The sequence below is a fragment of the Etheostoma cragini genome, chromosome 21 (genome assembly GCF_013103735.1).
Source record: "Etheostoma cragini isolate CJK2018 chromosome 21, CSU_Ecrag_1.0, whole genome shotgun sequence".
Taxonomy (NCBI): Eukaryota; Metazoa; Chordata; class Actinopteri; order Perciformes; family Percidae; genus Etheostoma; species Etheostoma cragini.
In genome coordinates, this window is record NC_048427.1 from 15395319 (window position 1) to 15406651 (window position 11333).

Sequence of the window (11333 nt, forward strand, 5' to 3'; positions counted from 1 at the left end):
TTACCAGAGTATCTTTTAACACAAGTATCTGTACTTCTACTTAAGTACGGAAAGTGAGTACTTTTGCCATCTCTGGTTCATGATTAAAGTGTGTCAGGGGTTCAGCACCTTGCTATCTGTCTTGTATCTACCTTTTGCAACAGGGCTGGTTACTCCACAATAAACCTGACCAATGACTGTGACTGACAAACGCATGCACGCGCACATGCTGTCTAATACAAACAAAGCCCATCAATCAATAACATGACCCAAATGAACAGCCAAGGTCTCTGGGCACCTTTGAAGGAAAGGGCTACAATTTCAGTCGACAAAAGAGTGCTGAAAGTGAGAGAAACCCAGCAGCTTAATTTCTGCGCTGGACTGACTTCAAATTGATGGTTTATCATCAGTCTGGGAGTCCTAGTCTGTTGGCAGTATTGCCTCTTGGATGTGTGGTTTTATACTACTTGGTTTGAAAGGCGCAGCCACTGTACTACTGCTTTTGCAGGCATTTATTGTGCGCCATTATTTGTCCAGGCTCCTAAACACGTTTAAAACTTGCCCTGTTTAAGCCTATTGGTGCTAACGCTAGCAGGAGGATAACACAGTGTAGGCAACACAGATTGTTTCTGGTTAACTCTCTACTGACAGACCTCCAAATTTACAAACAACAAAAAAAAATCACCTTTTCTGGGATTTTGGGTGTTATTTTGTGTCTCTGGTGCTTCCACACGCATACAAATTTGGAAAAAAAACTATCCATGCTGTTTGAGTGAGATCCGGTTTCTGAATGTCCTCTGCCTTCAGTCTCCGGGTGAGCTGTTCAAAATCTGCACGGCGTTCTACTTCACTAGCCGAGACAAAATGGCTAACCATAGCTCAATCACAATGGCAAAACACTGCTACAACACACACTAGTTCACCATAATTTCCAAAAGAACTACTTGCTGTCCCTATTCTGCAGGTATTCCACAAGTGCCCCCCATTTAGAAGAAGTCTCCCAGCTAATCCTGCCTTGGACTGACCAAAGTTGGAGAAAGAGTTATCTAGCTGATGGGATCTTACCTAGCTACTGAGCATTGCGACTCCCAACAAAGATAGTATAAAAGTGAGATGTCTCACTCTGTAGCTAAAACAGAGACCTGAACACACAGGGTGAAAACAGGATCTGCAGCAATGTGAAGTACAACAAAAATATGGTGTTTTTTGAAAATGAAACCATGTAAACCTATTCTGGTATAACCTCAAAATACAATTCTGAACCTAGAAATGAGCACAATATGAGCACTTTAAGAACATCTCTTCTCCTTTATCAATGATTGCTGAGATGTCTGTGAGTGGCTGTTTCTTTCATTGGCCAACAGTTAAGAATCTTTGCTTTCCTTTTAGAATTGAATAGCATATAAGAGCGAAAGGAATTTGTATGAAAGAGCTTCGGTGCTTGTTGCTGATTAGGGGTTTTGCCAGAGAGCTTCCAATAAGCTGCCGTTTCCCTGTAAAGCCCTACTGTCCGGTAAAAATTGGCTACTGTTGCAGACATGACTGGATACCATAATAACTGTTTATTAAAAGAAAAGAAAAAAAAGAAAAAAGGGACAATGCACCTCAGCGAAGCGTTACTTTTAACAGAGTGTGAAGCCCAAAATCTCAGAAAGTCTTTCATACAAAAGGAGCCTTCGTCACTCTAAGCCGATTACAGAGTAGAGAGTATAAGCAGACTAACTCATGTGTTTCTCCCGAAGGATTCAACAAATCAAATATGTTGGAACAGTAGATGGAGTCTGCATTAAGTTTGTTACGCATAAGGAGAGAGCAGCCATTTGAACCTATAAGTCTTTTTCCAGTTTAAAGTCAAAATTAAATGCATTAAAGTTGCACTATGAGCTCCTGCATGATTTCATTTTTGTCTCAAATCGTAGGCATCTCTCCTTGATCCGCTAGCTGCCTTCCTCTTGAATACACTGTGAAAAAGCCCGGTCTCGGGAGACAACACAGGGGTTGTAAATGTCAAACAAACACTAGAAGCACAGGCTGTGCACCAAAATATAACAAACCCCGTTCCAGCCAATCCCCGACAAGATGGTTGTTGAAGGGGGTGGGAGTCAGTGACAGTAAGTCAGTTAGTATTGACAGTTATGGGGAAACTTGGGGGGAGGGCGGAGCTGTTTTCTTTGAAATGTACTTGGTACGTCAACAGAAATGACGTCATTCCGGAACTCATAGTGCACCTTTAACCTTTTGAATTCTGCAATAGAAATAGTTTTTTTTGTGATACCATTTCTGAATCTTGAAATGCTTTTTATCACTAAAATCAGTACAACCCCAGCTAAAAGTTTATGTACTGTAAGTCAATAAACCATAATAATTGATTTAAGTTTTGAAATTGTGTTGTAAATGAAAGAATACCAATAAACGGATGTGTTTCAATCAAATATTACTAAAAGAACAAACACAACATAATAATCCAAAAGATTTCAAAATGCAGAAACATGAACATGTTTGTAGCCCAAATAACACGCAGTTATTTGAACAATTAGCACATTTTTTTATAATTGTAATAAAATTATATATTTATATATAATATATATATAATATATAATTTATAATATATATATTATAATTGTCCTTGTGGGATACACACTATTATTTTAGTTGTTGAGATATGCTTATTTTTATGAGCAGGGTGTAAAGCTGTTTCATTTGCAATAGAATGTGCCAAGAGCTTTGTAACTTTGTAACACAGTGACACGAAAGACTAGAGCCTTAGCTGTTTGCTGAAATTTTTTTTTTATTGGTTAATAGTTTTAATTTGAGATCGATTCAAACAGGATCATGTCAACAACGATCACCTGTGGCTGCCGGCGGGAGGTCTGTTCTCTAAGGGGTTTTAAATACTTTTTTTTTAACCTCTTCTATCTCTAGAATCTATATTTTTCAAAAACCTGACCTGCATCCTCCTCTTCCTGTCTCGTTGCATCTCCCCCCCATCTAACTACTTTACTCCCTGGGTCATCAGACTCAGAGCTACTGTTTGTTCTTATGGTGGTATCACCAAGATTGCCACGGTGATTTCGGTGGCATTGTTCTGTCCTGTTTTTGTTGTAAATTCCGTCCATTGTGCTGCGATTCCCTTAAGCTCTTTCACCAGAGATGAGTCCATGAACATCAGGGAAACAACTAGAGATGGTCTGATACCATTTTTTGCTTCCCGATTCCGATACTTGAACTTGCGAATCGGCCAATGCCGAGTACTGATTCGGTCCGAACGCTTTAGGCAGTATCGGAGGCGATACCGATACTGGTATAGGAACATCTCTAGATACAAAACCAACGGACAAATGTTTCTGGCATCATTCGTAGATTTACTGGACATTCTTATAAAAGGTGCGTTAACTGTGGCCCCCTTTCAATGAATCACAGAAGACAAGGTAAAAGACCCGGTATGCTATTTGTGCTATCTGCCCTTTCTTTCCTTCCCATCTTGCCTCTCAAGGTGCTAGCTGTGTCCGTAGAAACTCACCAGGCCTCTCACCCCTCTGCTATATTTACTTTGCTTTAAACCGAACACACACACAGTCACAACCCTGTCGACCATTCCAAACACCAGCAGAGACCTACAGAGCAAACAATCCTCACTGACACAGTGATAAAGAGAGCCAGACGATTGTACTGTACTACCAGTGATCTCAGCTGCTGGGTTGAAGGGGGTGCAGATCACAAGTTTTATCACAATGCATTATTATATTATATGAAGTCTTTGGACAATGATACAATATTTGCTGATACCACAAAGTCTGCCATGATACAAATTTCATGGGCCTGCGATCGATATGAGACTCTATCATGTGCCCATTTCACACAATGGGTTCCATATATCAACTCACAAAAAGCAACTTTAAAGGACACTTTTTTTCTGAACTCCCCCAGCAACTTAAATGAAAAACATATCTTTTTGATAAAAACAGAGTAAATATAAAGTGGAAATTTCAAAATAAGGGTGCATCTTAAAAACATATTATCCTTGGTTGCATTTCATCCCCTTTCTCTCTTCTCATTCCTGTCTATCTATCTTTATTCACTTATTTGATAATGATATTGAATCGTTGATTGTTAAATCGACATATTGATCCAAATGGTTGTAATGTTACACTCCTGTGTTGCAGTTTGGATTACCAATTTGGACTTGATTTTGAGATTAAACTAGTCGTTTTATAGCGTAGTCATGGATACTGCCCCTTTTAAAGGCTTCAACTAAGGTGGCCAACAGGGGCAAACGCACAGCGAAACGTAAAAAAAACCACAAACAAATAGACGAAACCCAAGCAAATTAAGAAAAGATCTTCATTAATTTGACAACACATGCACAGCATACACACAACACAACTAAATACAGAAACATGCTGCAAATACACAAACGATGCAAAAAGCAAAGCACACAGCCCCGAAAACAAATGCAGCAGAAAATCGCTGCATCCAGTTAACACAACGGAAGTTGTCCAGGCCCCTAGGGGGAGCACTAAGCGGAGCAGCTTGATTTAACACCCCCTAGGGGGGGAGGGAGAGAGAGAGAGAGAGAGAGATTTGTTTTGAAAAAGAGAAGAAAAGAGTAGTAAAGAGGCAACATAAAAAGGTGCATATTCATTTTTACGGCGTCTACAGTGTTGGGAAGTAACGGAATACATGTACCGGCGTTACAAATTCAGCATACAAATTATGTATGTATTCGTTAATGTTACAACAAAAATAGGTGGTATTTACTATACAGTTACATTGTTGAAATCAATAGATGAGATTACGATACTTCTCTGTTTCACAAGTTTATATACTATCCAAATAAATTAAGACAACTCGATGCATTTTCAAGAAGCCTCAATATAAAAATGAATAAATGAGCTTTTTGCATGATCACTGATAAAGGGAAAGATGGATTTGGAACCGACACAACAGAGCCAGGGCAGGAATGCATTATTATCTTGAAAATTCAAACAGCCTTTCACATTGAAGAAAAAACAGGAAAAGGAAATATAACTGTGCAATGCAACCTCTAATTGCCAGCAACCACCTGCTTTCAGCATCCAAATGACTCCACATCCAAACTGAAGCATAGTAAGTTATTATTTTTTAATTAGCCAAGGGTTGTCGTCTGCTGTAGTTTTACTGGTCACCTTGCTATTTTATAGTTGTATCAGGAGCTACCTGCTTAGTTGACTTGCAACTTTACATTCTCCTATGTGTTGATTTACTAGCCCAAGAACCTTTTGACATGCTAGCTACTGTTAGCTAAAATCAGCTTGTGGTAGTAAGACTATGGTTAGATATATGTAGTAGGATATGCAGTTTGGGATTACAAATACAAAAATGTATCTGCTCATGTACACATTCAGCCAGTTGGAACAGAAGAACACACCAGAATAGGTTGAGTAAGCAGTATTTGATGGTCGCATTCCTACACTTATAAAATGCTATTCAATGCGGAAGTAATCCATGTATTCAGGATATGTTACTCAGATTAAGTAACGTAACGGAATATGTTACAAATTCCATTTTTGGGCATGCATTCTGTAACAGAATACGTTTTGAAAGTATCCTTCCCAACACTGTCTATGTTATTATAAAAGAGCAACAGGTTTACGTTGCTACCGTGTTAGCTAGCAAGCTCCTGTAGAAGTCAGTCTCTAACACTTAAAAATATGTTCCTAAAAAGGGAAATACTCTCTGACACAACCTTGTCTTCCGTTGTGTAAACTGAATGAAGCGTGTTTCTGTTGAATTTCTTTTCGGGGCTTGTGTATTTGGTTGTGTTGTGTATATTTGCAGCACATGTCCTAAATGCTGAGTATGTGTTGTCAAATTAATGATGTTTTATTAATTAGCTTGGGTTTCGTCTATTTGCGTGTGTTTACTTAAGTTGCAGTGTGTCTGTCCCTGTCGGCCACCGTAATCCACTGATTATTATTATTATTTTTTTTTAAACATCACATCTACGCACATACGAACACACTTCAAGACACGTAAAAGTAAGTGCTGTATTGATTGAGTAAAAACTTAAAGGGCTACATGAGGTCAATCTAACCAGATTGTTCAGCCGCCGGCTGTTATGTGCTATACGTTTGCTGTAAGTGTAACATGTGGAGCGTGGCGGCCCACTAACAGTCCTAAGATGTACAGTCGCGGGGCAGCTCCACATGATGGAGTGCCTATTTTATTTTCTATTTATTTGATCGTAAGTCTCTTTCAGAAATTGCTTGCTTTCACAGCTAGAGGTGTAACACTGGTACCTGACATGTCAGCAGCTCTGAGGTCATGCTATGGGAGTTAAAGAGATTGGCCCCGACACAGACTATTCCTTGGCTAATAGTGCTCTCTTCTGTCTGAATACAGAATAGCAACCAAATGATACCTTTAATTATACTGTCTGTTTAACACAGGACAGATGTTTTGAAGGCAGTGCAGATAAGAACTACTGTATTATTTTAGAGCATGATCCCAAATCAAAGAACACAGCATGTGTCTCTCATTATGTTTCTCAATTGAAGTTCCATCTTTATCTTTGGAAGGAAGGACATATGTTGTTTGTGTGTGTTGTAATATGTTGTTTAATGCACAAATCCCATTTTTGGGAAATACCTCCTCTATACCAGCTAAGGTACCCCTGCATAGGTTGCTTCTACTGTTTATGGATGTCATTAAAGCAGTAAAATTGTGTATGACAACTTAATATATTACTTACCAGCCGAACCCATTTAGAGGACATTTTAACTTGTACGGTGACCCAACGGAAATTGTCTCTTAGTATCTCCATCATTCACACGCAGCTGTTCTAGTTACTCCAATATTAACTTTGGTTTTGTTGCTTTGCCTGTCACATTGTCGTTTTAATTCTCCTTTTCGCTTCCTTGGTGACTTTGTTACATGTCCTCAAGAACAGGCTTTCAAATCTGACGCCAGTCGCAAGCAATGTCCCAACTGGCACTCATCAAGGCACCACTGAGTGTAAAAGCCCGAAAGGCGGAGGTATGTTCCTCTTTGGCTAATGTATTTTAAAGATAGAGGCACAACAAGGCTGCCGCCATTCAAGCAATTAGTATTAACACAGTATTAGCATTAGTTGGTGGAAGTAATTACACATGAATGAGCACATATTTGTAAAAGAACAAAGAATCAGCTCAAAATATGACATATTGTAGGTTTAAAAATGATGTTATCTTCAAGTTGTTGTAAAGTCCTTTGTAATGTGCTGTATTATGCTGTTCTGTTCTAATCTTTTGTCTAATCTTGACTAGTCTTTTTGATGCCTAAACTTAACTGTTGCTACTGTATGACGCTCACCTTTGACAGCCTTTGAAATGACCCGTGACACAGTTACCTTTTCTCTGCTTAACTGGGAAGACCGCTAAAGTTAATTGTCATGCGTAATTCGTCATGTGACCAGTGCAGGAAATTACACTTGTGTTGGCTGTATGATGACTGTTGACAATATTGGCAGGTCTGGGATTTGACTCCCATTTGACCCATATTTATAACCACTACTGCCACATTGATATTCCAAATAAGACCTGAAAGCTATTAAATTTTATTGTGCTTGGATTATTTATAATCTAAGATAATGTATACACAGTGAGATATGTTGAAAGCTGAAATAAATGTACACTATAGCAACTTGAAGAGCATAAAAGTAATGTATAGTGAAAGATAGATAGATATACAGATAGACAGATAGATCTATCAATCCGGGTTAAGAAGTGAAGATGGAGGAGGAGGAGTCTTACCTGGTACAATCTCAAAAAGGTGTCTTCCTGGTTCGTCCGGATTTGCTGTAAGCTCGTTGACCTGGCATCCCTGGAGAAGTATACAGCCCTGAAACACACAGAGAGAGAGAGAGAGAGAGAGGCATTCAAATAATGGCATGAAATACATTCTTTCCATCTATGCGTTTGTAGCTTCAGTCCTTATATGTAAATGTAAATGTGCTGTATTTATATAGCGCTTTTCCAATCTTAACAACTGCTCAAAGCGCTTTTACATCTACAGGGAACATTCACCATTCACACATTCATACACTGTGGCTGCCGTGCAATGTGCCACCTGCTCATCAGATAAACATTCACACACATTCACACTCCAATGCGCAGCACCGGGGGCAACTCGGGGTTCAGTGTCTTGCCCAGGGACACTTCGACAATGACTGCCGGGGCAGGGATCAAACCACCAACCTTCCGATTGGCAGGCAACCGCTCTACCACTGAGCCACAGCCGCCCATTATATCAAGGCTACCATTTTTTTTCCTCTTTGAATTACTTATATCCAGTATATATTACTTCATCATTACATTCCTCTAGGATTGAACAATCTGTTTAAGAGGCATGTATAATTTTACATGGTTTGTTTTGACTTTAATGGAAGATGTATTTTGGGGGAAAAATACAGCCCCCTCTGATGTTGTATCTCTAAGAAGGTTTCTTACCATCTGGCTAGTTTGTATATTCACTTGATCTTTATCTGTAACAAAATGTTCTGAGCAGATCTGGGACAGAAAAGTTGGTTGTTCCGGGCGATACGTATATATACTTTTGTAGATACAATAATCTTTTAATATCATGGAGACCACATTTGCTTGCCAGTGGTTTAATTAATAGAAAATAATCTCATTTATTTGATCAGATATGTTGTGTTCAGCCCTGGTTTAGTTTTGCACGTGCCTTCTGGCCTTTCTTTCTTTCTTCCTCCCTTCCTCCCCCTTCCTTCCTTTCTATCGCTCCCCTCTTAACCCCTCTAACAAGTGGCTACTCCTGTGATTGAACAGGGACCCACACAGATTATCAGAATACATTAACCAGATCAATACCCATTACACCCAGAGAACGGAGGCCAAGTGAGCTGTGAAGAGATGCCAGCATCTGGGGGTCTGCCCCGTTCAAAGCGCTTCAACCTGAGGCCCGGGCTGTTGCCAACATTAGTCGTCATAGCAACAAATGGAAGGGGTCGGAGCTGTAGATGGATGGAGAACAGGGGCAAGGCAGGAACTAGTGAGGGGGGGGGACTCCCACGGGGGTAATGTGTCCCAAATAACACGAGTAGCGGGCCGAGGATGAATGAATTGGGAGGCAAGACGTCACCCGAGAACACAAATAACAGGATCAAGGAGTGTTACTTGAAAACCTAGGATAGTTTCTCCTTTTTGATGCGTTAACTTGGGGACAGAGCACACGTTTTGATGTAGTTAATTTGAAACAGTGCCTACATGCAAGAGCCTTTACCAAGCCACAAACAGATGTGGACACGCCCAGTTTAATCTGGTTTACACATTAATGCCAATCATCATCCCGGACCAGACCACCAGCCTGGACCTCTAAAGACACGTTGTCTCTTTGGCAGCGCCCTCCACCAGTGCCAAAGCACACTATTAACTATTACACACTGCTATCAACTGGTACCATAGGGTTTATGTGCCTTAAACTGAGGAACATAGACCACCTTAGATACCGCTGTTTTAACACATGTTCTGGCCAAGTCGTTCAACAGCTGTCTCCACACTATAGGGCTGAACAAATTTTGGGAAAAAAAAACTATTGCAATTTTCCTGCCAGATATTGCATCATTCAACAACTCAATTTAGTTTTTAGCTTAGATAATGCCCCTTCTACAATCATGTTAAATTAAGTAATAAATAATAAAAGAAAGATCCACTGAAAATTTGACATTTCTGTAAAAACAGTAAATACAATAATAAAAAGAGGAATAAAAATTGTTAATGTTACACCAAAAATTCAACTAAATAATTCACAATTGATTAATTGCTGCCTTCACAAATTAGTTATTCTTTCAAATTTCCATTTGAAAACAGTAGTCGTTCAGTCCTAATATAAACCAGCAACATCCCATGTTTTCTGATAAAGGTACATTTACATGTTCACACTGATTTGTTTAATGAATAACTGAATAAGTCTAAAGGGTAATAAAAGTCTAAAATCATACACATCATAGAAGTCAGGAGCAGAGTTGAAAGTGTTATTCCATGGATTCAGTGTGCCTTTTAGATCCATTTAATGAACCTATACATATTTTGGTGTAGCAATTAGCGGCCATGATCTTCCCAAGTCTTGGGTTTAAATATTTTACTCAAAATGTATACCTTCCAGCACATTTATTGTCACAAGCCAATCAGAGCAGACTGGGCTTTTCTGGAGGGGAGGAGGGGTGTTCAGTAACACTTGAAAATATATGTTTTTCTCGCCTAAATTTCTACCCTTAAAAAAGTGCTGCTGTTTCCACATGCTTTGGCCCTCTGGGATGACACTGAGTTCATTGGGAAGGTAACACTCCCAACTTTTTGTTTCTAGTGGCAGTGTGACACTAGGCCTTACGGACACAGAGCTACAGAGGTTAGAACACAGAATTTCTATTTCCGTCCAAGTAAATCATCTGAAAAATTTATAAAAAGCACTACTGTAAGCATATTATAGGGGCTATATACTAAAATAGTACTCTAGCCACATGTCTCAACTTAGAACAGAAAAAATCCAGAAAAAAATTACTTATAAAATGGATTTTCTATGAATGTATTTCTACAGATATGTCTGTGCGTTTGTCTTATTTCTTATTTCTAAAAAAGCCAAAAAAGTGCTAAATACAAAACTTCTGAAATACAAAAACACATCCACATCACTCACAGATATGTCTGAAAGAAGTACATACATATCCATCCATCCATCCATCTATCTTCGACCGCTTATCCGGTATCGGGTCGCGGGGGCAGCAGCTCCAGCAGGGGACCCCAAACTTCCCTTTCCCGAGCCACATCAACCAGCTCCGACTGGGGGATCCCGAGGCGTTCCCAGGCCAGGTTGGAGATATAATCTCGCCACCTAGTCCTGGGTCTTCTCCGAGGCCTCCTCCCAGCTGGACGTGCCTGGAACACCTCCCTAGGGAGGCGCCCAGGAGGCATCCTTACCAGATGCCCGAACCACCTCAACTGGCTCCTTTCGACGCGAATGAGCAGCGGCTCTACTCCGAGCTCCTCTCGGATGACTGAGCTTCTCACCCTATCTCTAAGGGAGACGCCAGCCACCCTCCTGAGGAAACCCATTTCGGCCGCTTGTACCCTGGATCTCGTTCTTTCGGTCATGACCCAGCCTTCATGACCATAGGTGAGGGTAGGAACGAAAATTGCCCGGTAGATCGAGAGCTTTGCCTTCTGGCTCAGCTCCCTTTTTGTCACAACGGTGCGATAAACGGAATGTAATACCGCACCAGCTGCTCCGATTCTCTGACCAAACTCCCGCTCCATTGTCCCCTCACTCGCGAACAAGACCCCAAGGTACTTAAACTCCTTCACTTGGGGTAAGGACTCACC

General features: G+C 40.2%; 1 protein-coding gene across 2 annotated transcripts in view; it reads right to left on the reverse strand.

Annotated features, from left to right (window-relative positions):
• Positions 1 to 11333, reverse strand: part of si:dkey-191m6.4 (rho GTPase-activating protein 22) — a 48956-nt gene that overhangs the window by 23168 nt on the left and 14455 nt on the right. For both annotated transcript variants that reach the window (XM_034860887.1, XM_034860886.1), the window contains exon 3: positions 7749 to 7836. In XM_034860887.1, coding sequence (XP_034716778.1) covers positions 7749 to 7836 — 88 coding nt within the window. The remainder of the gene's footprint in view (positions 1 to 7748; positions 7837 to 11333) is intronic.